Raw genomic sequence first — 26,577 nt, forward strand, 5'->3', positions numbered from 1 at the left:
GGAAGGAAGGAAGGAAGGAAGGAAGGAAGGAAGGAAGGAAGGAAGGAAGGAAGGAAGGAAGGAAAAAAGAAAGAAAGAAAGAAAGAAAGAAAGAAAGAGAGAAAGGAAATTCTCCAGAGCTTAATGTGGGAGAGCTGCAACCCAGTCACAGAGTGAAGACTTTCAGAGATGTGGGTCACAAAGTCTTTACCATCAACAATTAAATGCCATCAGCACATCAACCAGAACCTGGAACCCTGGATGATCTAGAGAAATTATACAAAGAAGAACAGTCGAAGATTCCTCTCTCTGTTTTCTTCAGCCGTTACTACCAATGTGAGAGTAGAAGACTAATTGATTTGTACAAATGTGAAAAGTGCTGCATCTGCATTGATGCTTAGCTATCAATGCAATTTGATAAGAGTTCCTGCACAGCTGGTACATTTAATTTATTACGGTATGAAATTGGTAACTTACATATTTATTACCAAGTTCATTGTTTATAACTTCTCATGTTCAAAGTGCCATGTTTGTGTTTAATCACAATAGAAAGTGGAAATGAATAAAAAATAAAAAATCAGTTAGATTCCTGCGTCATTGACAGGTTTACAGCAGAAATGCATTGTAATAGTTGTCAGCAGAAATTGTTTGATTTCACACCTAAGTCTCAAATATTCCTCTTACCCTCAGCTGCTGCTGCTGCAGACATGGCTTACCATCACATCCGGCCTCCGATTGGCTACTCGATCCCCAAACCCATCTCTGCTCTTCTCATGAGAGGCTGGAACTCCTGCCCAGAAGTACTTTCTCTGATTTCACTTTCCACCGAGTTTATCTCTTAATTATCAGAATTAAGAATGGGCATCTTCTCCCCCCCCCAATAGTGTACAAAAATAAATTTCCATCTACTATATTTGGGACTGCTCAGCATGTACACGTTATATTAAACAGTGAAATACAATAATTTCATTAATCTCTTTTGCTGTGGTAAAGCTACTGAGTAAAACAATGCAGAGTCAGCTGGTCCTTTATGCGCTTTACGAATGATAGAGTCTTGTCCCCAGATGATGCAGCATTACCCCGGTGTTTACATCAGGGAACAAATGGGACTGGCTCCCACTGTGCTGTGATGCTCGTAATTATCTGGGACAGTTTTCCACTTTGCCTCATTAAGACGCATTATTTCATGGCTGAATGGTGCCGCCGCCGTATTTCCCTCTGTGACAGATATTCTTCCTGTGTGCCAATTAAGGTTGCCCAGTAAATCACCCGTTTACCTGCCTTTGAGATAGCCGCGTCACAGCCCAAGTGTATGGGAACACGGTTATTGAATTTCAGTTAAATTGAAAAATTGTTCCTAGAAACGCAGTTATTCATGTCAAATATGATTGTATGAATATGGTTCCAGTGTTTATCTTTATTTTCCTTGGTTTTATTTGCTGAACTACACAGGCTGTGACGACCACGCAGGGCGCATAACCCTAGCAGGTCCCAGGGGGCGGTGTTTGTTCTTTTACACTGAGAGAGGAGATCTAAAGCATTACTTTTAGAGCCAAAGTTCACCTTTGCTTCACATGTGGGTGGACTTATTTAATAATGAAAACAGAAAGACAAGCACACACACACACACACACACACCTGTGCCTTTGCTTTGGGGTAAGATTGATGCTCTAGGAGAAAAAAAAAAGAAAAATACAGTTTGTTTCTCTCTTATTTTAGGACAGGCCTGAATTCTCTGAAGTGGTTTCCAACTTGGAGGAATGTCTGAGCAACATTGAGGTGTGTAGCAACAAAACGTACAGATTTTATGCTTATGAATATCCAAAGCAAATTTGTCATGGGGATGAGAGGAAATTGCAGGGAAATCCAGCCAGAGCAACCTCAGGTTAATCAGATTCACAATAGATTGCAGCTGTGTACACAACAGGACTGAATGCTGAAACTGAATAAATCACTTGTTTAAGGGTCAGCGCACATGCTTTTTTCTAACATTTACCAAGCGGATTGATTTGTTTTTTTTGTTTTTGTTTTTTTTTGCATAAAAATTTACAGGACACATGTCCTAAAACACTGAGATATTTTATCCTGGTTTCATATCTTTACATCACTAAAACATAGATTTATAAATAAAAAAGGGCATGTACAATTCAGAGATCCACTAAAGCAATGCAATCTTCCGTGGTGTGTCACAGTTGATGTCTCCGGCCTCCAGCAACAGCAGTGGCTCACTTTCGCCTTCTTCCTCCTCTGACTGTCTGCTGAGCCGAGGAGGACCCGGTCGAAGTCACGTGGCCGCCCTGCGCTCTCGTTTTGAGCTGGAGTACGCTCTCAACACCCGCGCCTACGCCTTCTGGACTCAGAGGTAGAACAGGTCAAGGACCTTCTTAGACAACCCAAAGATTAAGGGGTTTGCAACACAAGGGGCACTCAGAATATATTTTCTCAGTATCTCTACATAAATAATAGACGTCCATAATGCAAATCAGCAACCAAAATACTCCCAAAGCTTTCACGGTCGAGTTTCTGCAAGAGACTTTCAAAGTGAATCCTTGAAAATGTACAAACAATAAATTCTCGAGGGAGAAAATGTCTGGAACACTTCTGGTTTGTGGGGAAAAAAAAACCCCTCAGTCTGTTTAAACAGTTGTAAAAGTGTTGTCCTAGTGACTAGCTCAGTTGTGTAATGCAGCAGTGAGCAATGGAGTTACTTGGTAACCGAAGAGGAAACAAATGAAACCAACAAGCAAAGGAAAGTATATGTGGCATTTAGTATCAGATCAGGTTTTAATGAATGCCCAGTTTTAAAACTGTGCACAAAAAAAGGGGGAACTGATAACGGTAATTAACTCGGTAAATAAAGGTGAGATTATTTATCATGTTACTGACTTGTACACAAAAGTAGTGCAAATGCCAGCCACAGTCAGTTTGATCTTTTTGTAGATTTAATATATTTTAGATTTTGAAATAACAAAAGAAATTTTATTTCTAAGAAGTTTCATTTCACGGTCAAATCTTTTAAAGCTTTCATGAGGATTGTATACTGTGTTCTCCCAGAAAAGGAAAGCAGTACAGAATGTCTCATCTTTCCCCATCTCATCTGTCCTCTTTACTCGGTCTTTATTTCAGGACGTGTATTGTTTTGCAGCTGATTGACAGACAAAGAGCTGAGGTTAGTCATTTTGTCATTTTCAGTGAGCGCCGCAGAGCTTCTGGTGGACTTTCACTGGAGGAGATCAGGAGGAACATGCAGTTCTCTCCCATTGATCGAAATGGTTGGTTTGCACAACACATGAAATGCAATCTATAGGTGTTTCCTTTGCACATAGGGCAAAAAGTATAACGAACAGATATAATTTTTTTTTTTTCTTGGTTGATTTTGTGTTTTAGAGTTTACAATAATGAAATAATTTTCCTTGTCAGTAAAAAAAAGGTAAAAAGTGCAAAAAAGTAAAAAGAAAGTGAGTATGAGCCAGCAGCTAAAATTTTCGGAAAAGGGACGACACGGCACGTAAATAATATTGAACGTGGGTATCAATTTGCAACACAACGTCTAACTGCAGGGTCCTCAATGAAAGTAGTGATAGCAAAGTTTCTGGAGGTTATGCTGGAGAGGTGAATGGAAGCAGCTAAAAGTCTCACTTCTCTGTACTGCAATAATACAATCCTTTTATTTCTTAGGCAGAGTTTAGTACAGTTACATAGCTTTTGAGAGGTTTTCACATTAGAGAATGAAAACTCTAATTTTGACTGTAGATAGCTTTCCTACATGCCATTTGAACCTTAAACGCCACTTGAAGATAGGGCTACATGTGGTTCATTTGGATGTACTGTGCAGTTAGACATGCTATATCATCATCAACATGTGGTAATGGTGTTTCTGTTTTAAACAAATGTGGCTCTACAGGTCAATTTGTGTCCGAAAAGTATGTTTTATAATGTCTTTAACATTGCTGCTTTGAAAATTATAGAAAGGCCTATTGTGATATAGCTGTATTTATTCTTTCAAGGCTTTTAGGTTTCTGGCTCTCAATTATGATGCTTGCCCTTTAACCCACAGGCAAGCGTTTCAGCTGTGGATTATTATATGTGTACTATATGAAGTATTTCAAAAAGAAAAATGCATGTAATTTTTATGTACCAGTGTAAAATAAAAGTAGCCCATTACTTAAGAAGCTCACAACAGCCTGACTGTCGTCTTCTTCTTGTATTTCTCAGGGTATGTTTCTGATCCCATGAGCACCATGAGGTTCCGTTCGTCCTTCAGTAGCAGCGGCAGCTTTGAAGACAATAGCTGAGCTGTTGATCATTTACTGCATTTTGTGAAATCGCTGTAGATAATGTTGCAGAGGCGTGCAGAAGATGTGATTTTTGCTGACTTATTGCGAATTTACTCAATGTTCGATGTTTGTTTCTCTTTTATATGAGCGTAGTTTAGTTTTATGTCTTTGCATATGCTTTAGAACAAATGCTGAAACGTAAACAATTTGCTTTTGTCAATAAAAACGTAGCACCCACTTTCAATTCTCATTAAATTTATTTTCATGTTGGCCTATTCACACAAGCTGTACATCAGGGATAGATATTGCATAAAATGCTGAAGCTGCACACACCTACACCTAAACATAAAAATATAAACTATCTAAAAAAAATACAGTTAAGTATTAGCAGCAAGGATCTTTTTGACATTTCACTTCATCACCACCAAGCTAATTATCATTATCGGTCTCCTGTTGCTGATAATGTCACTAGGTAATCATGTCAGAGTGCTGACTGAAATGGCCATTACCAGTTTGAATTACAGACCCCTGCTGAAAGCCGGCCTGCTCGTAGCCACTTGGTTGGAAATGAAAAGTGCATCAGAGGTCGGCTAAAGATGCGGGAGTCTGACAGCTATGAATTATTCAATCATCCGTAAGCAGGAGTGGAGGTGGATCCGTTTACAGGTAACAGATGATAGCGGCTGTACTTGATACCGTCACATTGTGACTAACAGTAGGAAGAGGTGGGTCTGCTGTAAACATTGCGACCAGCAGTCAAAACACAAGGTACAGCTTGTTCTTTCTGGTTATTCAGGTGCGACGGCCGTCTAAGAACCTATTCTAAAATACACAGAGGCAGTAAGAGACACTTGAGGAATTCTGTCAAACCCAAACCTATGTCGTATTTGCTCTTGATTGCTGTAATCGATTACCTATGGATCTTAAGTTAGACAAGATTTTCTCAAATTAGCTATTAAAAATGTGACGTTATTGTTACTGTCCACCATCAGACCCTGAAGTGGTCAGTAAAGGATAAGAGGTGTGACCAAACAACGAGAAAGTGCTCAGGCGCTCTTTGCTCAGGGTGTGTTTGATGTCTTTGATGTCTCTTGTCTCTCCACTGAGGCGTCGCTCTAACATTTTAGTTTGGACATCGTCATCATGGGGCTCTCAGCTGAGTGAGATGTTGTGAGCTTCGTTATTTGCGTAGTTTGACGCCCGTCTCTGCTGATGGGGTTGAATGTGACGTCTGTGTCGCCCTGCCCGTTCAGGGAGTTTGATTGTTCTGGTTTGAATGAAGGGTCTGTGGCTGTTTGCTTCACAATCAGACCTGGACCACTGTTCGCATTTCCACTACTTTGGTTCTCAAAATCACTTTTGGCTTGGAGAGAACTTGAGAAAGTCTCCACTTCAGTTGTAAAAGGAGTGTTTCCCTCTTGATTTTCTTTGTCATCTTCTTGTGATCCCCTACTGTCATGTTGGTCAGTCTCTTTATTTGTTTCAGGGCTTTTCTTACCGGCCTCCTCACTGCCTTGTATTCCACCTTCATTAGCTTCAGTTTGAGTCTCATTTCTTGAGTCCTCTATGTCTCCATCCTCTGAGATCCTTCCCATCTTTGTTGGGCTCTCTGGTCTTAGTAGCTCGGCAGATTCTTTTTCTTCACCATTTGGGTTGAATGCCTGTGCATCTGAGATCTCATCCTTCAGATCTTCTAAGGGCTCAACAAATGTCTCAAAAAACTTTGACGTTTGGTGCATTTGTATCCAGTTTGTGACCATATCCGTATTGTCATCTTTTGCTAAAGCCTCTGGGTTTTCTTCACCGACAACATCTTCTCCGTCTGTGTTTGGATCTAGAGGTTTGAGCAGCACACTTGCTCCCTCCTCTGATGCCTTGCTTACCTCCTCTGTGTCCTCTCCATTCTCTCCGGTTTCTAGTGGTTTGTCAGTAATAGATCTAGACATCCCTTCATCTTTTTGCTCAGCTGTTTCCTCCACATCACCAGGTGAAGAGATTTCGCTTAAAGGAGACACCTCACCGATATCGCTCTTATTGTTGCCTAGGATCAAATTGTACACCTTGTTCTCATTTTCAACTTCCTCTACTTCCTCATTGGCATTTCTCTCTTTTTGTATTTCTGCTCCAAATGTCTCTGGCTCTGAGACCGTGCTAGCAGCTTCATCATGCTTCACCATGCTGCCATCCGCTTCCTCGGCATCACTTTCCGGTACACCAGTCTCTGGGACCTGATCTGTCAAGCTGTCCTCTTGCTTTTCGGCATCGTCTCCAGACTTTGTAACTACTCCTTTTACCTCTGTGCTCTCAATTTCTTCATCTGGCTCATCCGTTTGTCTTTTCTCTTCAGATGTTACAGCATTTCCCTCATCCTCTTGAGGTTCTCGCTCAGCTGCGAAAGAACTCTCCCCATTTTCAGCGTCTATTTCTCCTGTTTCACTTTGCTTCTCTGCTTCTCTTTCACCAGTCTCGGCTTCTGAAACAGCCAGATTTGGCTGATGCATTTCAGTCCCTTCTGCTGCTTTACTTTCACTGACTTTCTCTGACCCAACAATCTTTTCAGAACTTGTTTTCATTTTTTGTGTATCCAAGTCAACAACTTGACTTTTCTCAGGTACTTCTGTGGTCTCAGATGCCTCTATTTCCTCTGCTACACTGTTATTGGTTATATGTTCATATTCTTCATCGGTTTTATTCCCTTCAACTTTTTCCTTCTCACCATTTTCTGACATTCCTGCTTCATCATCTTTTTCTCGTAAAACTTTCTTTGTCTCACTCCCTTCTTCACTTGTTTGACCTTTATCATCTCTTTTTGCTTCAGGTTCGCCCCAGCTGACTTTACCCTCATCTTCTTCATCTTTTGCATCTTTCTCAGTCTCTCTAATTTTGTCTTTATGCTCCTCATCTTGAATTTCTTCACATTCTGTCCCCTCTGGTGGGTTTTTAGTTTGCTCATTACTTTCATCAACCTTGCTTTCATCATTAATTTCTTCTGCTTTATTTTCAGCTTCTGTTATCTCCTCTAAATGTGTAAGGCTTTGCCTCTCTGCTGTTTCATGCACTTCCACAGATTCTTCTTTTACACCGCAGTTTTCCTCTTGACTGTCATCCTGTCCTCCTTTACCTCTTGCCAATTGCTGTTTTGTTTCTGTATGAGTCTCGTCATTAATGCTCTGGGTTTTCACAGCTTCCACATGCACGTCTACTGTTTCCTCAGCTGTGGAGTCCCCACACTCCTCTGGTGATCTGCTTGAATTCTCCGCTGTGACTTGAGCTTCCTCGCTGTCTTCCTGCATCTTGTCTGTGCCAGTTTCAGGTGCCTCTTCACGGCCGAGGGCCTCTTGTTCCTCTGAGGATTCTGCTTTTGTCTCCATCGTCTCGCTTCTAGCCTCTGCCTCAGCAATATCTGGCACTTCTGGCTCATCGACCTTCTCGCTTGGCTCTAATACTGATGACTCATCCTCTTCTCTGCTGTTTGCCCTTTGCCCTGACTCATCATGCTGACTGTCAGGTTTCGCTGAACCTTTTTCCACTTTTTCTTCATCGCTATGGGAAGCCTCAACGTCAGCCAATTCATTTCTTTCAAAGGGATCCTCTATCTTGTCGTCTTGTGCCACGTCTCCATCTACAGGGAGGTGGGCTTCACCTGGTTCCTCTGATTTATCCCCCTGTGTTCTGGCTTCATCCTGTGTGAGCTTTCTATCCTCACCAACTCGCTCTTCTTGGGTGTTGTCACCATGGTCCGACACCTTGACCTCCTCTTCTTCTGCTTCTGTAAACACTTTTTGTTCCTCTACGACTTCATTGACAACATTTTCTTCACAATTCGTCTCTTCTACCAAAGCCTTCAGATGTTCTAAAAACGGAAAAAGCAACTTAGGACATTCAACTGAATGCAATCTAACTAAGTCCATTTAAAATGACTTGCAAATATATTCATACCTACAGTTTTGCATTTTGGCATTTTAAACCGACAGACTTTAATGTACGGTATTTGTGTTTTATGTGATGGACCAACACAAGTCATTGTTGTTGTGAAGTAAAGGAAAAGGATACATGCTTTCCAAAACTTTGTCCAAACAAAAATCCTAAAGGTGTGAAATACATCCTAAAAGGAAACCAACAGCCGCCTCGCTCGGATCGGCACTTCTCTCTTCGCAGTGAAGGATGGTTGTTTACAGTGCGGGCAATTTCCAGATTTTGAAAATCACATTTTCTTTTTCTCCCACTTCTCAGGTCTGCCCTACCTGGTGTTGGTTTACATAAATCCCAAATCAAATACAATAAAGTTTCGTGGTTGACAGACATGAAAAAGATCAGTGGTTGTGATTACCTTTGAAATGCATAATGTATAACACCTAATTACATCAACTGTCATTTTCAGATACTTTGCAAAACAAGTTGGTCCAATTCACATCTGGTTAAATTTAATCCAAATAGGTACAAAATTCTGTTCAAATCAATCCCATTTTCAGTTGCAGAAACAAATCAAACTTTTTCTCAGGACGCTTTATTACAAGAGTTAAAAGTTTGGTACCTTTGTTTTCTTTGTCAGGGGCTTTATCCACAGGTACCTCCTCTTCTTCAGTACTAGTGTCACTCGGTTCAGGCTCAGAGCTGCTCTGAGACTCTTTCAGGATGGCTTCTGCCAGCTTCTCCTGCACAGATTTGGCTTAGGAAGGGCAAGGAGACATGGTGAATGTGACTAATCAGAATATATCAATGCTTGAGCACATAAAGAGAAAGAAAGAGAAGAACTCAAGAAAAGCACACCCAACTATGAAAGCAATTATTTAATCACTCTTGGCAAACACAAGAAAACTGCACAGCATGCACAAAATGTTGGAACTTGCACATGCAGACATAAATCCACAACTCAAACAAAACACTTAGTCTGTCTTTTAAATTTTAAGGCAACTTGAAATTAGGCCAAAAAGAAAGTCTCTTAAGTTTGGCTTACGGTGTTCAAAAGGCTTGCTATACAGTGTAGACAGCTTTATTTACTTATACATCCTATCTTTGTAGAATGCATGAGTGAAATATTGACAGAGAGTGAAAAGCTGCTTGATTTGTTTAGGTACGCACCGCATGAATATAAAGCAGCTCTTCAAAGCTGCATATTTTAAGCATACTGAAAGATTATGCCACATGCAAATGTATGCATTTTTCCTCTAAGTGACTGCTTCCTTCCTCTTTTCTGATTGCAATTTCACCACTTCTAAGAGCTCTTCTTTTTGTTTCTTGAGCTTTGAGCAATGTTTTTTTTTTGTATGTACTCAATAGACGATGTTCCCTAAGTACTGCTGATTTAAGAAAATAAACAAAAGATAACAGTTTTAATCTAAAACACTAACAAGAATGATGCTACAATAATAAAAAAAAACAGCACACAAGATGAAGCTAGTCTTTTTATTTAGCTCAAATATCTTCAGTTCCATCTTGTGCGTTGCACTCACCCCTCTCTAGTTCATCCTCAGTTTTGATCTCAGATTCAGAATCCCCTACATATTTGCCTTCTGAGGGGCTTTCATTGCCCAGGAGGACGCCGGTGTCAGCAATTTCAATCCCTGTGCTGTCCATGGCGCTGTCCAGTAACTCTGGGTTATTGACCGAAGCGGCCTCGTCTATGCCGGGAGTGGTTTCTTCGTTTATCCATTTGACTTTTTTACTTACAGGAGCAGCATCTTCTGCTTGGTTGTCCTCTTTAGTATTATCTTCTCTCTCCTCATCTTCTGAGGGTATTGTGGTTTCACCACTAGTCTCCTTATATCTACCTGACATGACGGAGACCGAATGAGACCTGTTCTCTTCTGAGCAAAAAAAGAAAAAAGAAAAAAAAAAAAGATGGAGTGTTTTAATTTCTCTGCTTCAAACCCCAAATGTAAACATGAATACCAAAATGTGGTGATGATTTTCTCCCAACACATGAGCCAATAAAAGTGCTTTCTAATTTAATATGAAAGCATTGCTCTATACATGTTGTAATACCTCTTATTTTTTTTTTTACTTAAAGTTAATTCCATGGGATTTATTGGGGTTTTATGTGATAGACCAACACAAATGATTTCTTATGCAAATAAAAATCAACTTTCGTGTCATTTAATCTCAGCATAAATCTAGTCGTTCGCCCTCAGATGTCCGTTAGAGAACATTACTAAACATCATCTAAAGGAGAGAGTCAGTAGCCGTGGGAACTCTGGAGGAGATGCAGAGATTCACAGTTAAGGTGGAAGAGTCTGTTGATTCTGTATTAGACACTCACTCTACAAAAAGGTATAAGAAGTTACGTTAGCGGTGTAAGGGACACAAGAAACGGGTAGAAGACAATGTTCTGCTCGGATAAGACCAAATCAGACGTTTTTTTTTTTTTTTTTTTTGTGGATGCCATGAAATATAATTGATGTGGTGAAATCTGACACAACACATCATCAGCAACAGATGATTCAATAAACTATTGAGTTGTCTTGTAGGATTTTTCTTTGTGGAAAATGTCGAAAACCATGAATCATTTTACATTCACACCAAAACTATGGACCTTTTGTTGATTTATCAAGTGAAATATTGAGTTTGTGTTGGTGCAGCAAATGTGACCAAGTTAAAGGATCATCTGCTTTTGTAATGTCGAGTGAGGAGGTTCCCCTACCGCTATAGACCTCCTCTTCCTCAACCTCACAGGCTTCTGCCTCCTCGCCCTGAATCTGGGATTTCATTTCTTGTGGCGTTGTTTCTTCCATCGAACTTTCATTATCTGCTTCAAAGTCTTCTTCATAATCTGAGGATGAGAAAACCAAAAATGAACCACATGTATCTTTCAATCAGGAGCCAGCCATTGTTTAGTTTTTACTCAATTGTTTTAGGTACTATACCATTTATGATGTTGCTCTCCACAGACGCTGTCTGCTCTATGGCTGTTGTGTCCATTTCAGGGGATCGGTAGCTCTCGTACTCCTGTTTTGAGACAGCTACTTCCTCAGTTGTATCTGCCTCCATCTCATTTTCGTCTTTAAGGCTAGTGGCTGACTGTTTTCTGACTGTTGAGACCATTTCAGGTGTTCGACAGCTCTCGTATTTCTGGTCTGATGCAGCTTCCACCTCACTTGCATCTGATTCCTTCCCAGGTTCATCTTTAAGACTAGCGGCTGACAGTTTTCGTGACAGATCTCCATTGACTTTCTTTGGAGGAGGAATGGGCAGTTTGTCCACGCCCATTGCTACGATGCACCTAAAAGAACAATCCCCCAAAAAACAAAAACATTTGGTTGCAATTAAATACTGACCTGGGTCCTGCTTGCACCTTCCTTCTTGCCCCTTGTTATCCATGATAACCCCTAATGCCCATGATCATCTACTCTATAAGATGTAGTGGGAATTACTGACATGTGAATCGTTCATATAACAATCTCTTTGTTTTTGCACATTTCAAATATAAAACTCTCACTTGTAACAAGGAGTCGCCCCCTCCATGCTGGAGAAGCCAAAGAGTCCATTCCTTCCTCCGATTCGGGAGCCTTTACTGTGTTTATATTCACAGCAGGAACTCAGCCGCTCCACTAGCAACCCGTTCTGGTAGAAGGTCAAGCTGAAGGGATAGCCTCTGTGGCGCCTTGAAAGGAACTGGAAAACATCTAAGGGGAGGGAAGATCGAAGAAAAAAAGAAGAGAATCATAAATTAGGTGTGATATATGAGGATATTTTGTCTCGCTCTGCAAGCACCAACCTCCCTCGCGGAGTTTTCCCTGGTACACACACAAGTTTTCTCCTCCGCAGTGCTGCTGAAGCACTTTGATTTCATCCCTTATAACGGATGGGTGGTCAGAGAGATGAACCAGTTTGCCAAAGTACACCATGGTCACTCGCACTCGGCTCTGGTGAATTGAGCCCTTTAGCCGAGAGGGATACTGAAGAGAATAAAAGATGGTCGGCTGATGTCATTTTATCAAAATGGATGGATGGGCACAACTTTATGACAGTAAGGCAAAGAATAATGTGTAGAAATACCAAACATTAGCCATACGTAACAAGTAAAACAATATTTGACGATATGGGCTGGTATGAAATGCGCATTGTTGATTGGATGGACTAGTGATTTTAACTCATCTAATCACAGAAGAGCAGAAAGCACTGACCTCAACTCCACTGGAAGAAGTGCTGGGGCGCAGCCTGCGGCCTCTGATGGTGCTGCTGGGGGCGCCTGTTGGGGGTACCGCTGGGGGCGTTGGTATTATAAAGTTCTTGGTGACTGGGAGGCAGAAGCTGTCGAGACCAGGGTAGATGTCTTTTGTGGTAAAACGTCTGCGGGACTTGAAGTTCGCCTGAGTGGGAAGTTGTGGAAGTCTCAGTAGGTGCTGATAACACCGTGCTTGGTTTCAGTGCAGATCAGACACTCACAAGGCAGTTGTACGGCTGGCTCTCCAGAAAGGACAAACTTTTTCGGTAAGGTGAGATGTGCCTGGGTAAAGCTGTGCTGCTTCTCCTGTGGATGGGCTTTAGGCGCACCGGCCTCTGCATCTTTCCCGGAGCCGTGCTTGGTCGAGTCAAGCTCGGCTAGTTCAGCCACAGAGTTTCCATCAGAGTTGTTGCACAGTCACTGAATACTTGAACTACATAATCCATTCCGTTTCATTTACTGTGCCTCACAAAAGCATTCACACCCACTGAATCTGTTTTGGCATTTCATCACAGTACACCCAAAATATTCAAAGCATTTTACAGGATTTATTTTTGTGACAAATCAACACAAAATAGAGCATAATTGTGAGCTTAATGAGACAAGGTTTTCATTTAAAAAAAAAAAAATAGAAATATTTTCCCATGCATTAGAGCTGTGCTTTAGGTCTCAGCTGGTTTCTTCTCTGATTAAAGCTTTCCTCGTGGTCTTATCAGTTTATGTGGAGGGCCATATCTTAATAGCTTTGGAGTGGTGCCATACTCTGTTTTTTTGATACTGGATTGAAAATCCTCTACGAGATGTTTAAAGTTGTTGTTATTTATTTTTTTCAAAGGGAAGTATGCGCATACAAAATGTCCCAGAGTTAGCCATACAGGCTAGTTTTCTAACCTCACCCAGTTTCAAACGTCTCTACGGTTGCATCCCTGGCCTGTCTGCTGTGTTTCTTAGCCTTCACTAAAATTCACTAATCTTCTCTAGCAAACCTCAGAGGTCTCCACATAACAGCTGGATTTATACTGAGAACAGATTAAATACAGGCGGACACACTTTTTGATAATCTGTGACTTCTGGAGGCAATTCCTTACCCCTGGATTTGTTTAGGGTGGTTAGACTTTTGAACAGTGAACAGGATTTAATTAGTTAAAACTGTTGAAAACCATGTCAGATTTTCCAGATATATTATGCAATATTATCACCTTAAATGACATTATACCATAGATGTAGTTTGTAGCTATAAGATGATAGAATGTGAAAAGTTCCCTTGGGTATGAATACTTTTCGCAAGGCACTGTACAAATTTGACTGTCTCAAATTTATTGTTTAATTTTGATCTGATAATTCAATCTAGTTTCTGAAATGGGATCCATACAAATTAACAGTAAATAAAGGTGGCGGGAATGATGTCGTCGTAGTGCTGTTTGGTTCTGCATCTTTTCATTTCCCCATGCACATCAGCTCTGCTGCACTTCAGACAAGGCCCGACCTGCTGAGCTGTGAGATGTTTGCAGACTTGAGAAGAGGGGGATTTCATACGGTAAGCGCACAGATCAATGACAGGATTACTGCTGCTGTTTGTTCTGGCATCAGGCCTCGTGACTTTTAAGGCTGTAAAAGACAGCACACAGCTAATCCTCAGCTTCACACAGAACACAAGTCTGCAAGCAGAGCAAACAAACGCTGATATCCAGACTTAAGTATCAGTGTTGATTCTAACATGCCAGCTGTCAGCGAAAAGAGGAAATCCTTTTTTATGTTTGACAGAAATTCTGTAAGGAAAAAGAAGTGATTAAAATGTTAAAGATCTACAGCTCAGCGGATCATCCTGTTCATTTGTCTGCAGTCTAGACTGATACGGTTTTTATTTTAATTGCTAAATAAAAGTGATACTATTTCTTATATAAATATCTGATTAAGTTATTTTAAACAACTGATGCTAGCAGGTCATCCTTACCACCATGTTTTTTTTAAAAAGCATTTTTTTTTGTGATTATGGTATTGCAAGTGAAATTAAAATTCCTGAAATGTTTAAAACTGCACTTAAGCATGTGAGACCAACGGAAACAACAGGACAGATTATTTCTAAAAGAAATCAACAATCACTCATCAATACAGCCAATGTAGTGGGTGTTGTTTTGTGCACATTTAAAAAAAAACAACAAAAAAAACATATTTATTATTACATTATTTTTTTTTGTAAAATAAAAGAGATTATTTTTGAAGGATTCAGAGACAAGCAAACAATTTCATCTAACAAAAAAAAAAAAAAAAAACCTGAACGGGTTTCATCTATTTATCATAAAACGGACTAAAGTTTACAAAAAATAAAGGCATTATTAGACTTTGTATGATTTAGCAACTATTATAAAATATCAGAAATGTCTAATGTCTGCAACATGCTGAACGTCATCTTACTGAGGATTCTGTGCTGGTGCACCGGCATGTTTTAACTCACGATGTTACAGGGTGCAAAGTGTTTCCCCAGTGGACCCGAGAGCTGTTCCCAGATGGACTTGGATGTCGTCGGGGGGCACGGAGTCAGGGCGCGGATCATCTCTTCCTCATACTTTTTACAGCGCTCCACCTTCCAAACAAGAACATTTATTACAACTTTATATGTTGCCGCATATAAAAAGTGCCATCCAAAAAGGTTCCATCTTCATCACTAAAGTATTTCACTTTATATTTCTAAAAATGGACGGATGCTTTTGAGGCTCTTCAGACATTTATATTTGAAAAGAGTCAAATTTGGAAAAAGCAGGACGGCTGTTTAAATGTAAATGACGTACCTTATACCTTTGCACTCGTTGCTTCTTTTCAAACTCCACCTGTTTCCTTTTGACATCGATTTGGTGGTAGTGCTGCGTGGCCGAGCAGCAAGAACAATTAGCCTTACTTACTGAATGAAAAGATTTACAAATGAGATGATTTTTCTTTTTTTTCCCCTGTTTTCCTCCCATTTTTCTCACCTCTCTCTCCAGCACCTTGTGGACAATGGCTTGGGCCAGGCACTCTTGGACATGGTTCTGGTTGGCTGTCTGGATCAGTTTATGTCTATACTCCTTTTCTGGAACAATTCGCCCACTCCTGGTGATCTGATCACAACAAGTGCTCTCAGACAGACAATACGAGCCCTTCGACTCATCACATGCCTGAAAAAATGCACAGTGACGTACCAGTCCTGCTCTCAGCAGGTGTTTCCTGATTCGACTGTTGCTGAAGTAATCCGCGAGATGTTTGTCGGTGAGGCTGTTGTAGGCTGGCAAAAACCTGCAGAGACAAAACCAAACCCAACGAGAGCCTGAGCACAGTCAGACTTAACGAGGAAGCCTCAGACATTAAACCTCGTCTTGATTACAGCTAATCAAATGCTTTACTTGTGCACCGCTCTGTGTTTGTTTACTGGCTGTTGTCCTCTTGTCCTCATTAACAAGAAATCAGCTCTTCCACAGTGCGGCAAATCTGAAAGGAGGAAGGAAGGAAGGCACCTCTTTTTTTCCCTTCCAGAGAAGATTTGATTTCCACCAGCATTTGTGTATAGGGTCGCTTACAGGTGTTTGATTACACACATAAATTAAAGGGCTTGGCACACTTGACCTTGGCGGCCTGCTCTTTGTGCACCTGGCTTATGTCTGCCTTTGGTACCGTTCAGCGCTGGGTACAGCTTTCTGCCTGAAACCCTGGCTCTAAGTACCAACTCAGGCTTAAAAAACCCCCACAAATGTTAAGTTTAGACAGCGTGTTATATGTGTTAATAATGAAGGAACTGTTATTTCTGGTTGGCCGTTTTTGCTTGTCAGGACTTGTTCAGCGTAATCCCAGTTACACACTCGACTTGGTAGGTTTCGTTGTCGTGGGCATATGGCCTCATAGCAACATGGTCTTAAAATGAGGCTGAATTGCGTAAACACAAATATACCTTAGTGAACTGGATCGAGCTAAATTGTGCTTTGTTAGATTTGATGAGAACGTTAAAGCTACTTTACTGTGAAATCGGCCAAACTCCTTTTAAATGTTGTTTTTCACAGACACAATAATGTGATGTAGTCAATGTAATTTTATAGTCAGACGGTCGTAGGGACGATTCCCGACCTGTGTCTTTTCTACATCGAGTGTGTATGCGTGGGTTCTCTCCAGGTACTCTGACTTCCTCCTACAGTCCGAAAACATGACTGCCAGGTTAATTGGTCTTTTTAAACTGCCCTTAGTTGACTGTGCGCATGGTTGGTTGTCCTGTGTGCCTCTGTGTTGGCCTGTGATGGATTGGTGACTTGTCAAGCGTGTATCTGGCCTCCCTCATACTATCCGCTTTATATTATTCACTAGCTGCCTGGGCAGCATTAACAGTTTTGTTTTGTAGAAAGGATCCATTCCAATCTGTCTATTCCAGCATAAATTGCATTCAGTTGATCAGTGTGATTTCACTGAGTAATACACCCAAGGCCTGAGTGACCTACCACACATAGGAGTGTTTATGCCTTTCCCAACAACAGAACTTTATTAAAACTGGTAAAAGCAGGCAATATGTTAAAATCCACGATGAAATGCACAAGCCTTTTGAAAAGAAAACAGGCCCAGGAAACCACATAGACCTCACCATACTTAACAGGAGACTTGGAAATTGCCCATTGTTCAAGTTGAGGTAAAATTTCAGCAAACTCCCATACTACCAACATTTTATTTGTGATAGTAGGAGGGACAAAAAAGCATTTTTTTGGCATGCTTTCCACCACAGGGTTGTTATGGAGACATGCTATGGAACTACTTAACAGAACTTCAACTGTTTTATGCTAAATAATTACCCTGACTGTTGACATATCAGTAGCTATTTTCTTGCACATATTTCTGGACTCTGTGCACATCTGCTTACTTTCACATGTTCGTTTGTCTTTCCCATTTTGAAGACAAAGAGAAACGGACCTATTTGTCTAGTAATTTTTACACAATAGGAAAACAGAAAGTCATAACACACTAGATAAGAGCTGCTTGATAATGATTCACTTAAAAAATTTAAGAATCACAGCTTGGTTTATTATATGGGAATTGATAACTGTACTACTAAGTGTATAATTGGAAATTTCATAAAAAAAAAAAATCATATTTATTTTTCTACGTTTTAAACCACTGTGTCAATTAGGAATATGTGGTAATAAATTTGCCATAATCGTAATATCACTGTGCACAGAGTGAGTACTGCAATTACTTCTTCTTTGAAGACAAAAATATTGAGAATTTTTTTTTTTAAATCTGCAAATTATCTTTTATGCTGTTGAAAGAATACAGCTTTGAAGAAACAAAGTTTGAGATAGTTTGAAACAAAAACTATATTTAGAACTTTTAACTATCAAAAAATGTATTAACTTATAAGACAATTAAATTATTATTATTATTATTATTATTATTATTATTATTATTATTGTACTTTTGGCAAATTAATTTCCCAAAAGTTAACTAAACCGTTGATCCTTTCACAGCCTTTACAGCAAAATGAAGTTAATGTTTTGTTGTTTTTTTCTACTAAGTAAAGCAGAAATCGAAACAAGAAGCCGCAGAGCAACTAATCATGCTAAGGGTGGTCGCACTACAGTTTAATCTGACGCCTCAGGCTCCCTCCAGTGCTGAATATGGAAAAATTAAACTGCTCCTACCCTGTGGTGAAGTGTTTCATGGTTTTCAGCCCGTAGTCTCTCTCTTTTTTTTTTTTTTTTTTAAATAAAGGTCCCGCAGTATCAAAAGTTTAAAAGGTTGAGATATGTTGCTCTGCCTCCCGCTAGAAGAAGTCCAGGAACAGCGTCAGGTCAGAGCGGTGTTAGTTAGAAAGTGCAGCGTTAGATTTATGAGCAAAGATACGGACCATCACAGGAGCTGCACCGCTCACCACCGAGTAACTAACCACCCTCACCGGTTGCCATGGGAGATCACGTGACCGGGCTGGTTTCCAGTTTCAGCGTCCGACTGACAGACAAACTCAACAAGGCTAGCTTGTGTGTAAGAGCAACATCTTCTGGTGTCAAAACTTAATTTTTAGAGTACGTGTTGAGACACAAAAATAAAACAATGCAGAGGTGAAGGTTTCATAATATGATTTGTGTTATTTTATCATGAAAATTTGTTTTTATACCTTAAACAACTTACTGAAGATTAAAAATGGACTGAGGTCAAATAGCCTTTAAAGCAATAAAAATGTACAGTAATAGCGCAGTGTTTCACCATTAGCATCACTTGTGAAATCACTTGTGAAATAAAGTTGTTATGCGTTTAGATGCATAACAACTATGTAGCATTTTTAAAATTCTCACTAAAGCAGTAAAGTAGATCTGCTTTAGGTCTGTAAAAAACACACCAACATTATATATTCAGTATTATGCCATTATTAATGTTAGTATTGGGTAAATTTTAAGCTATAGTACTTGGGCTAAACATTCAAGTTTCTTTGCACAATGGACTCACAATAGATTAGTGGCTTAGGGTGGACAGAACTGGTGCAACTGAATCCCTGAATCCAACATGGAGGCCTACAAACGTGATTGTAGGCCTCCATCTTGGTACATGTTGGCCAAAAAAAAAAAAACCCTGACCTTTTATGTTGTGTCTGAGTGGCCTTTCAGGCCATGTCGGTGCAGGACTCGTGTCAAAGCACTTTTGCTTCCACCTTCAAACAGAATCTTCAAAATCCGTCATTGCTGTAATGTTGTGCACATAGAAATGATTTTGCTTGACCTAACTGGTCTTAAACATAAAATGATTCGAGCTTAATGGAAGGTTAATGAATACAGAACTGGAAGGATTTTATAGTTACTATATTGATACTATGGCATCCCTGGTGATTTATGTCTTACTGGCTGCTGACAAATGAAATGGCTGCTGCATTTTGTTTTCTATGTGTAAGTTTGTTTGATGAATTGGACTTAGTGTGAAAACAATAATAATAATAAAGGATTTCTGCCTTGTTGCATTTCAGTGCACTTTTACCTCCCTTTGCAGTGATTTACTGTTATCTAAAACAGGAAATATGTTGGCACTGATCCACTCAGTAACATCAGAGCAGCATTTATTTTATGATGTGTAATGCATGGAAACCTGGACAAAAAGCGTTACGACTGCAGGTCCTCTGTTGCCCTCTTGTGGAGAAGTAAAAAAAAAAAAAAGTAATCCTACTTCCTTACCATCTTTGTGGCCATAGATTTGAATAGACTTACTTTATTTAACTTCATATAGTCAAAAGGTTAGCTCATTTCAGAAATTGGCTGAATCCACTGGCAACATAGCACAAAAATCAACAATTGGAGAACAACTGAGAGATGTAATAACTGTGCAAAACGCTTGTGAACAGAAGTGTGTGATTTCTATAATGTCAATCAACACTTTCCACTGATTATTGTGACAAATATTAATATTTTTCAATGCGACATTTGCAAATGTAAACAGAAACTTAAATTATTTCTATTTCAAAGTGATACACCTTAGATATTATCCTATCTATTTAGAGATACCCATGTCATTTCAATCAAAAACAGACGTCTTAGTTACATTAGAACAATTTCAAATTCAGAGTAATAAATCATTTTACCCTCAAATGTATACTTAATATAAAAATGCCAGTGAAATAAATGAACACAATTATTATATTCAGTGTGACAAAAATGTATTTTGTGTTGACATCGTTGACGCCTCAGATTCAAGTGTTTGTCGTTTGTCAGATACACTCTCAGTTGGGCTGCAGTTTCTAGTGCATCTTGTATTATGTCGTATTGTGTGCTTTCCATGCTGTTGTAATTATGAGTATTAAGCATCGTTGTTGTTTCTCGGTTTTGTTTTTTCTCTTTCCGCAGATCGAGAGGCAGACTGCAGAGGTGTGAGACTTGTGTTCTCTCATTCTGTGCTTATTTTTCTGTTCTACTCCTTTCTCCTTTTCTTTTAAACATTTTCCCAACCTTTTCCTGTCTATTCCGTCTCTGAGTCCATTGCACTTTAAATAAACCCAAAGAAATTTCTAATTAAAGTATCAATGACAAAAGCTGTAATGCTCCACTTATGAAAGTAAATCAAAATTTGGGCGTCACCTGGACATGCAATGATTCTGAGTGCAACACAGGAGACATTTGAAATGTTAAAATTAAAATTAAAATAATACTTATAGAATTAGAAACGCAAAGTGACTTCCTAAAATAATTAAATAAATATGAATACGGTGCAGAAATAAAGATTTTCATATATTGTAAATGCTGGCACCTTATTTATTAAGAACAGCTCCACAATAAGTTAGTCCCTTTCAGTATGGATGACATTTCCTGTAAAATGTAAAAGAAAGAAGAAAGGACATAAGAGTTGCACCATAAGGAATACAACCAAAAGCTTTTCTTTCAACACAGGAATTTAAACATGAAACAGAACAACTGAAATGGACCTTTACAAAGTAAAACTAAATTCCGACTTTACTGAAACTTACACACAAAAACAATTTTAAAAGTGTTGCTCCTTTCTAAGACAATAAATCAGCATAACTTTCGAAATTAATAACTATCTTCTCGGTACAAGAAAAGCAGGCTGAGCTGCAGGTTGATTTCTGTTTTAAACAATATGTCAGTGATTAACAACTGCTTATAAGTGCTTGTTAAAGGTCTAAATTGTTTTTGGACAATATTGAAAAGCACAGAGTGATGCTGAAGCACAGGCTGCTTTGTGCCGCCTCAACAATGGCCTCTGCGTGTCCAGATGTGCACCGCTGCAGACCCCTCGCACTCCGTCCTACTGGAGACCCGCCAGGTAGGCGAGACGCAAACTCTTGTGGAGCTGCTGGAGTCGAGGTAGATGCACCTTCATCCCTGACAGTAAACAGCAATCAAGGCAGATATTTTCACCAGCACTAAATACCTGACACACACACACACGCGCGCGCGCGCACACACACACGCAACGCAAGTCTTAAAATAACAATTAGCGTGGAAATGGAGGAGGGGTGATTATAAATTCCATTCAGGAAAAGGTCTCGGCTGTGGGGCAATATCAAGGGGCGGGGGGGGGGGGAGTCCTGTCGTTCTCAGATTGGGGTGAGGGGGTGGGTGGGGGGTAGCAGTTTTTGCAATCAGCGTTAAATAGAGCAGTTTTGTGCCTGTGTGATTGTCAAGTGGGCCATTACTCGTTGATAAGAGCACTTTTTCCTTATGCCGCTCTGATTGGGCTGCGCATGCTGCTCAGTCTCGCATGCTGTCCCAATGCAATCAGGGCCCTCTTTCACCGCACTGCCATTTTCACTGCTGTGATTTCCACCAAAGCCCCCCCCCTTCGCCAGCCGCCTCGATCCTCCACCCAACTATCACAACCCCCCTCCCCCCCCTCGCCTCCCACCTCCTCATCCAGCCTCCCACCTCCTCATCCAGCCTCCCACCTCCTCCCTTTAGATTCAATGAGTGCCCATTTACAGCAAGGAGAAAAGGTCACGTTAAACTCGTTGGGTCAATTGTAAACCACCTCAAATCCGGCTGATTTCAATGAAAGAAATGAGTTGGGTGCAGCCCCCTAAGAAAGCAAAGGTCCACGTGGAAGTGGCAGAGTTTTTTCACCTTGCTGAACTAAAATCTCCCCCACATTCTTTCATTTAATAATGCTGAGTTTTTATGAGACAATATCGTAAATCAGTCAAAATCCGCATGCGTGACTCACCGCCTCCAGGTTGAAATATAAAACAAACATTATAATTAAGTCTTATATTATGACACATCTTCGATCAAATGAGAAATATTAAATCAGAAAGTTTAATCAATCCAGGCTTGGATGCCAGCAGCACTTTTCACAAGTTAGACGAGAGACAAAAACAGAGAAAAGTTAAAAGTTTGCAGAGTGTAAACGTAGCAAAAAGCTGGGATGCATTTAAGTCCAAAAGTATTCATACCCCCTCATGATTTAAGATCTGGAAGGCTGAGATATTTTTTTTGTTTTGCTTTTTCCATTAAAAAAACTAAGTGGATACAATAAATTAATCATAATATAATTTTTTTATTGCTTCTGTGCTTAAATATAATAAATCAATATTATACATAATTAGTTCACATTATTCACAGCTGGATCATAAATGTAAGGAGAATTTTCATGTCAAATAGGGTACAGTTAAAACACTTCTTGGTATTTTAAAGAATTCAAAAGGTGGCAAGAATTAAAAATACATTTTAAAATGAAAGTCAGATAAAACTTTTTCCCATGTAAATTGATTATTTATTTGTTGTAATACATTATGTAATTTTTAAATCTGTTTTTGTTTTTGCTTTTTATATTTGTCATGAACATACACCACTGCTGGAGAAACAATAATCAGTTGGAACATTAAAAATACATTTTTGGATGAAGAAATCTAAACTTTACTTCAAAAACTGCATTCAAAATTCCTGAGAGATGTGGTCTGATTTATCTGGGATTTATTCAGCTATTTCTTAAACATTTTGGGTCGTTTATTCTAAAAAAATGGAGAGAATCTAGATTCTGATATAAAAAGGATGAAAGTTGGTGTCTGCAAACATGGCATATGAGTGACAATAGAAACAGTTACTGCTCTATTTTTAAATTGTTAAAAAGTTGGACTGATGAGAGTAGTCCTTTTTGTTTCTTCCTTCACAAACAAGAATTCAAGTGATTTGAAAAGGTCTCTTGCAATTTCAGAGATTTTTCCAATCTTTGTTTTACCAGATTGTGGTAAAACTGCTAATAATCTGACATAGGTATTTTTTAAAATGCACAGCAAAGCCCAAAAATGATTTTTACCCTGGCATGTTTTTTATTTTTTATTCAACCAAGAAGTTTGATTCTGAAAATATTTACATATCAGAATTGCAAAATGCAGAAGACAAAGCAGACAGTCTTTTTTTAATGTTTTTATATCTTGATTTGTTGTGTCAAAGCAATCAAAAATTTTGAAGCAATTGCTAACCAGCTCTTTGGATGTCTCCATTGCTATTCTGAAACTCCTCTTTGGTGATAAACTCCAAATCATTGAGGCTGGAAAGCCACAGAATTACTATGAGTACCAAACAGATGGACAACTCCAAGAATTAATTCCTTTTAGATATAAAATGTTGGTAAAATTAAGACCGCCTTAAATCTAAACCTGCCAGTGGTACTACAGATTTAGTATCCTGATTAGTGAAAATGCCTCTGTGTTCAGTCAGAGGCATTTTCAGATATGCTGCAATACTGACTGCTACAGGAGATCCTTCCATCACCAACTGCAAAAACCTAAAGAAGCTTGGATAATACCACATTTCCCTTTGGTAATATATATTTAAAAAATCTGAATTGAATTAGCTGAATTATGAAGCAGGAATTGAACGTGGCTCATGTATCTTCCACGACACGACAAAATAAAAGTTCAGCTGAATATATTTATGTTATCTTTGACGCCTGCAATCAGTGGCTTGTTTTCCGCCTAAGAAGAAACAACGACGGAGCACTAATAGACCATGAACTGTATGTTCCACATTCTCGCAACGTTAGACGTAAAACAGTTAGGCGGTAAAACAAGTTTGTTCTCATGTTGATGGATGAGATGTTGTTTTTTGTCTGATCCACATCACGCAACCCGTCTGAAGAGTTAGCCAAGCAGGACTCAAAAAGTCAAAACACTAAACTGTTACACAGCACGATTCCCATCTCTTCCAACATCTACACTCGTATCAGCTCGTGGCGAATTGAAGTGAGAAAGACTTTGACTTGTCTCCGAGATAAGCCCTTGAAAACGTTAGAGACCCCCTTCGCTCTGGTGGACTTTCGTCCCTCAGAGCTGAGAACCGTGAGCTGCCGCTTGGATTTTTGTCCCGCAGCGGTCGGAGCGTCCTCCGGTGTGGACGACTCGGTGGTTGGAGGTGTTCTGCAGCGAGCTGTGCTTGAGCAATGCTATCAGATGGAGAGTATTCATCTCCACTGGGTGGAACAGGACACATTCGGATGGAGGCACGCTAACTCCTTTATCCCGGTGAGATGGTGCGATACGATCTGGGCTCATGCTGCTGCAGGTCCGTCTGTTATCCAGCCACAACAAAGCAGCTGTGGACAGAGAAAGAGAGAGAGAGAGAGAGAGAGAGAGAGAGGGAAAAAAACACTTCTGCCTGACTGTGAGTAGTGGCTGTAGGGAAAATGAAGGGGAGGTAATAATCAATCAGACGACGGGTTTGAAAAGAGTTAAATGGGTGAATAAAAGAATGAAAACCTAAACGAGAAACCCAGGGGGCTGCAGGGGTGGGGGTGGCATCCTTTTGATTTCTGTAAATCAGCTCCGATTGCAAACAATACGCTGTCTGCTGTCTCCTGATGGATTCATATGATTTGCATACAACCCCAAAGCAGGTGATCCAACTATTTTGAACTAAACGGCAAATCGCAAACAACCCCCGCCCCGCTGAGAACGTTTTTGTTGCACATTTTCACGTTATGTATTTCACCGCCAACAGGGATGGAGAAGTTCCTCCGTCTCTCAAACCATCTAACATCTAAATACTCAGAGGGACTGAGCTAATTATGACCTCAGGGTGTTTGGTGTTTAATGATGGTGATCGGGTTTTAACTACTGATTACTGACTGGGGCGATAATGAGTGGTTGTAGATCACTTAAAGTAAGCTCTTGTTAAGAGATTTTCTTTCTTTCTTTCTTTCTTTCTTTCTTTCTTTTTGCTTTCTTTTGTTGTTTTATGTTTTCATACGTTGTGGCAAATACACAGAAATTTACTTGTTAACAATGCGGTCGATGTTCTTGAAAACAGAAATACATTAAAAAAAAAATACTATTTGAAGGTACAGCCACAGTCAGGAGTATGAAATACAGTGTTTTGTCAAAATGTCTGATTCCAGTATAACCTTTTATTCACATCACCGGATTTTACAGCCACAAACTTCAATGCATTTTGTTGGGATTTTGTGGGATCGAAAAAAAAACGAAAGACAAATTGAGCTTCATTAAAAAAAAAAAAAAAAAAGCCACTAGCAAAGGTGAAGCTGCAACCATGAAAGTAGTCTTAATGAAGATGTTGGTGTGTAAGACAATTTAATCAGCTTAAACCATTTTCTTCATCCTCATTCAGATGTTTCCCCTTTTCACATCAGAAGAAATAAAGGCCTCATTTAAAGTGTGTTGTTGAAACAAATGAACTGCTGTGAGTAACTTAATGTATATGAGTCTACCAGTTATTTGATAATTAGATGTTTTCCATACGACTCACTGTGAGAATAAGCCTGTGATCATATATAACTTACTGTGAAATTCTTTGAAATAAATATAAAAGTACCTCAGAAACTTACAGCATCTTAACATTCAACGTCTAGGAATGTTATTGCATAGATGTTCAGTGCCTTCCAAAAGTATTCCTCAAACCTTTGCTCTGTTAGATCCACGGATGACATTTGACTCACAAAGTAACACGAGACTGTGCATTGGAGAGAAACAATACATAGATTTCACAACTTTCTACAAGTAAACATGGGGGGAGGGGGGGAAACATGGTGTGGATTTATATTTGGCCCCCTAAATTTTGATCTCCCGAAATAAAATCCATTGCCACTAACTATCAGTGGTTTAGAGAACAATAAGAACAACTAACATAAGGAATGCTGAGAAATACAGCAGATAGATGCTGGAGGCCATTGTGGATACGGTCTAAGCCACGTTCAGTTTATCTGAAAATGGAGAAAAAAGAATAACGCGACCATAACGCAACCGCTCGAGACATGACAAGTGAGGGATGCAGCCAAGCCAAGAGGCTCATGGTAACTCTGGAGGAGCTGTAAAGAGTCACAGCTCAGCAGGGGGAATCTTTTGATACACCCATCACTGGTGAACAGCTGGCATGTGGAAGAAGAGGATCTGCTCAGGGGAGGATAAAAAGGAATTTTTTTGATCTGCACACAAAATGTACTGGGTGGTGGGAAAACAAAGACTGAAAACACCATCCATACCGTACAAAACATGGTGGTGGCAGCATCGTGCTGTGGGCATGCTTCCTTTCAGCAGAGTTGATGGGATTGGTTCCGAGATGAAAACCTGGTCCAGAAGACTGGACTTTGGAGTCGGCTGGACTCCAAAAGGTGTCGGTGTTTTTTGCTCCTTCCACGGAAACATCAAAAACCACACAAGGAGCTTATTTCCGAAATGGAGGCGCGGCCAGGAGCAAATATGAA

The 26,577-nt window shown here is 39.8% G+C and overlaps 2 protein-coding genes across 5 annotated transcripts in view; one reads left to right on the forward strand and one right to left on the reverse strand.

Annotated features, from left to right (window-relative positions):
- tnni3k (TNNI3 interacting kinase) overlaps nucleotides 1-4,500 on the forward strand; it is a 19,397-nt gene extending 14,897 nt beyond the window's left edge. Inside the window, exons 21-26 of one of the 3 annotated variants that reach the window (XM_015058597.1) lie at nucleotides 670-779; nucleotides 1,699-1,758; nucleotides 2,172-2,341; nucleotides 3,172-3,251; nucleotides 4,195-4,279; nucleotides 4,312-4,500. In XM_015058597.1, coding sequence (XP_014914083.1) covers nucleotides 670-779; nucleotides 1,699-1,758; nucleotides 2,172-2,341; nucleotides 3,172-3,251; nucleotides 4,195-4,274 — 500 coding nt within the window. In that variant the 3' untranslated portion in view covers nucleotides 4,275-4,279; nucleotides 4,312-4,500. Of the gene's footprint in view, nucleotides 1-669; nucleotides 780-1,698; nucleotides 1,759-2,171; nucleotides 2,342-3,171; nucleotides 3,252-4,194; nucleotides 4,280-4,306 lie in introns of those variants that run through there. The other 2 variants (XM_015058604.1, XM_015058613.1) reach the window with 2 other exon arrangements.
- A 43-nt stretch (nucleotides 4,501-4,543) lies between these two features.
- erich3 (glutamate-rich 3) lies at nucleotides 4,544-18,331 on the reverse strand. Of its 2 annotated transcripts, none has more exons than XM_015058575.1 (14): nucleotides 15,798-15,893; nucleotides 15,597-15,690; nucleotides 15,390-15,515; nucleotides 15,210-15,281; nucleotides 14,876-15,004; nucleotides 12,642-12,797; nucleotides 12,380-12,565; nucleotides 11,971-12,151; nucleotides 11,692-11,878; nucleotides 11,120-11,475; nucleotides 10,897-11,025; nucleotides 9,710-10,063; nucleotides 8,791-8,925; nucleotides 4,544-8,109 (listed from the first exon to the last, which is right to left on the reverse strand). In XM_015058575.1, the coding sequence occupies exons 1-14, from the start codon at nucleotides 15,845-15,847 to the stop codon at nucleotides 5,372-5,374; spliced, it is 4,893 nt and encodes a 1,630-aa protein (XP_014914061.1). In that variant the 5' UTR covers nucleotides 15,848-15,893; the 3' UTR covers nucleotides 4,544-5,371. The 2 variants fall into 2 exon arrangements, with proteins under 2 accessions (XP_014914061.1, XP_014914070.1); XM_015058584.1 differs by lacking the exon at nucleotides 15,798-15,893 and adding an exon at nucleotides 18,069-18,331 and having other exon boundaries at nucleotides 4,545-8,109.
- Between the last annotated feature and the right edge of the window lie 8,246 nt (nucleotides 18,332-26,577).

Source organism: Poecilia latipinna, unplaced genomic scaffold (assembly GCF_001443285.1).
Source record: "Poecilia latipinna isolate Pla-1442-1.1 unplaced genomic scaffold, P_latipinna-1.0 Scaffold64, whole genome shotgun sequence".
NCBI lineage: Eukaryota > Metazoa > Chordata > Actinopteri > Cyprinodontiformes > Poeciliidae > Poecilia > Poecilia latipinna.

Coding starts and splice junctions, on each gene's coding strand:
- erich3 (XM_015058575.1), bottom strand. CDS start 15,847: ATGAGGACAAGAGGACAACAGCCAGTAAACAAACACAGAGCGGTGCAC. Junction 15,282..15,389: donor ACAAGGTGCTGGAGAGAGAG/GTGAGAAAAATG, acceptor TCGGCCACGCAG/CACTACCACCAAATCGATGT. Junction 11,026..11,119: donor GGAGAGCAACATCATAAATG/GTATAGTACCTA, acceptor TCTCATCCTCAG/ATTATGAAGAAGACTTTGAA.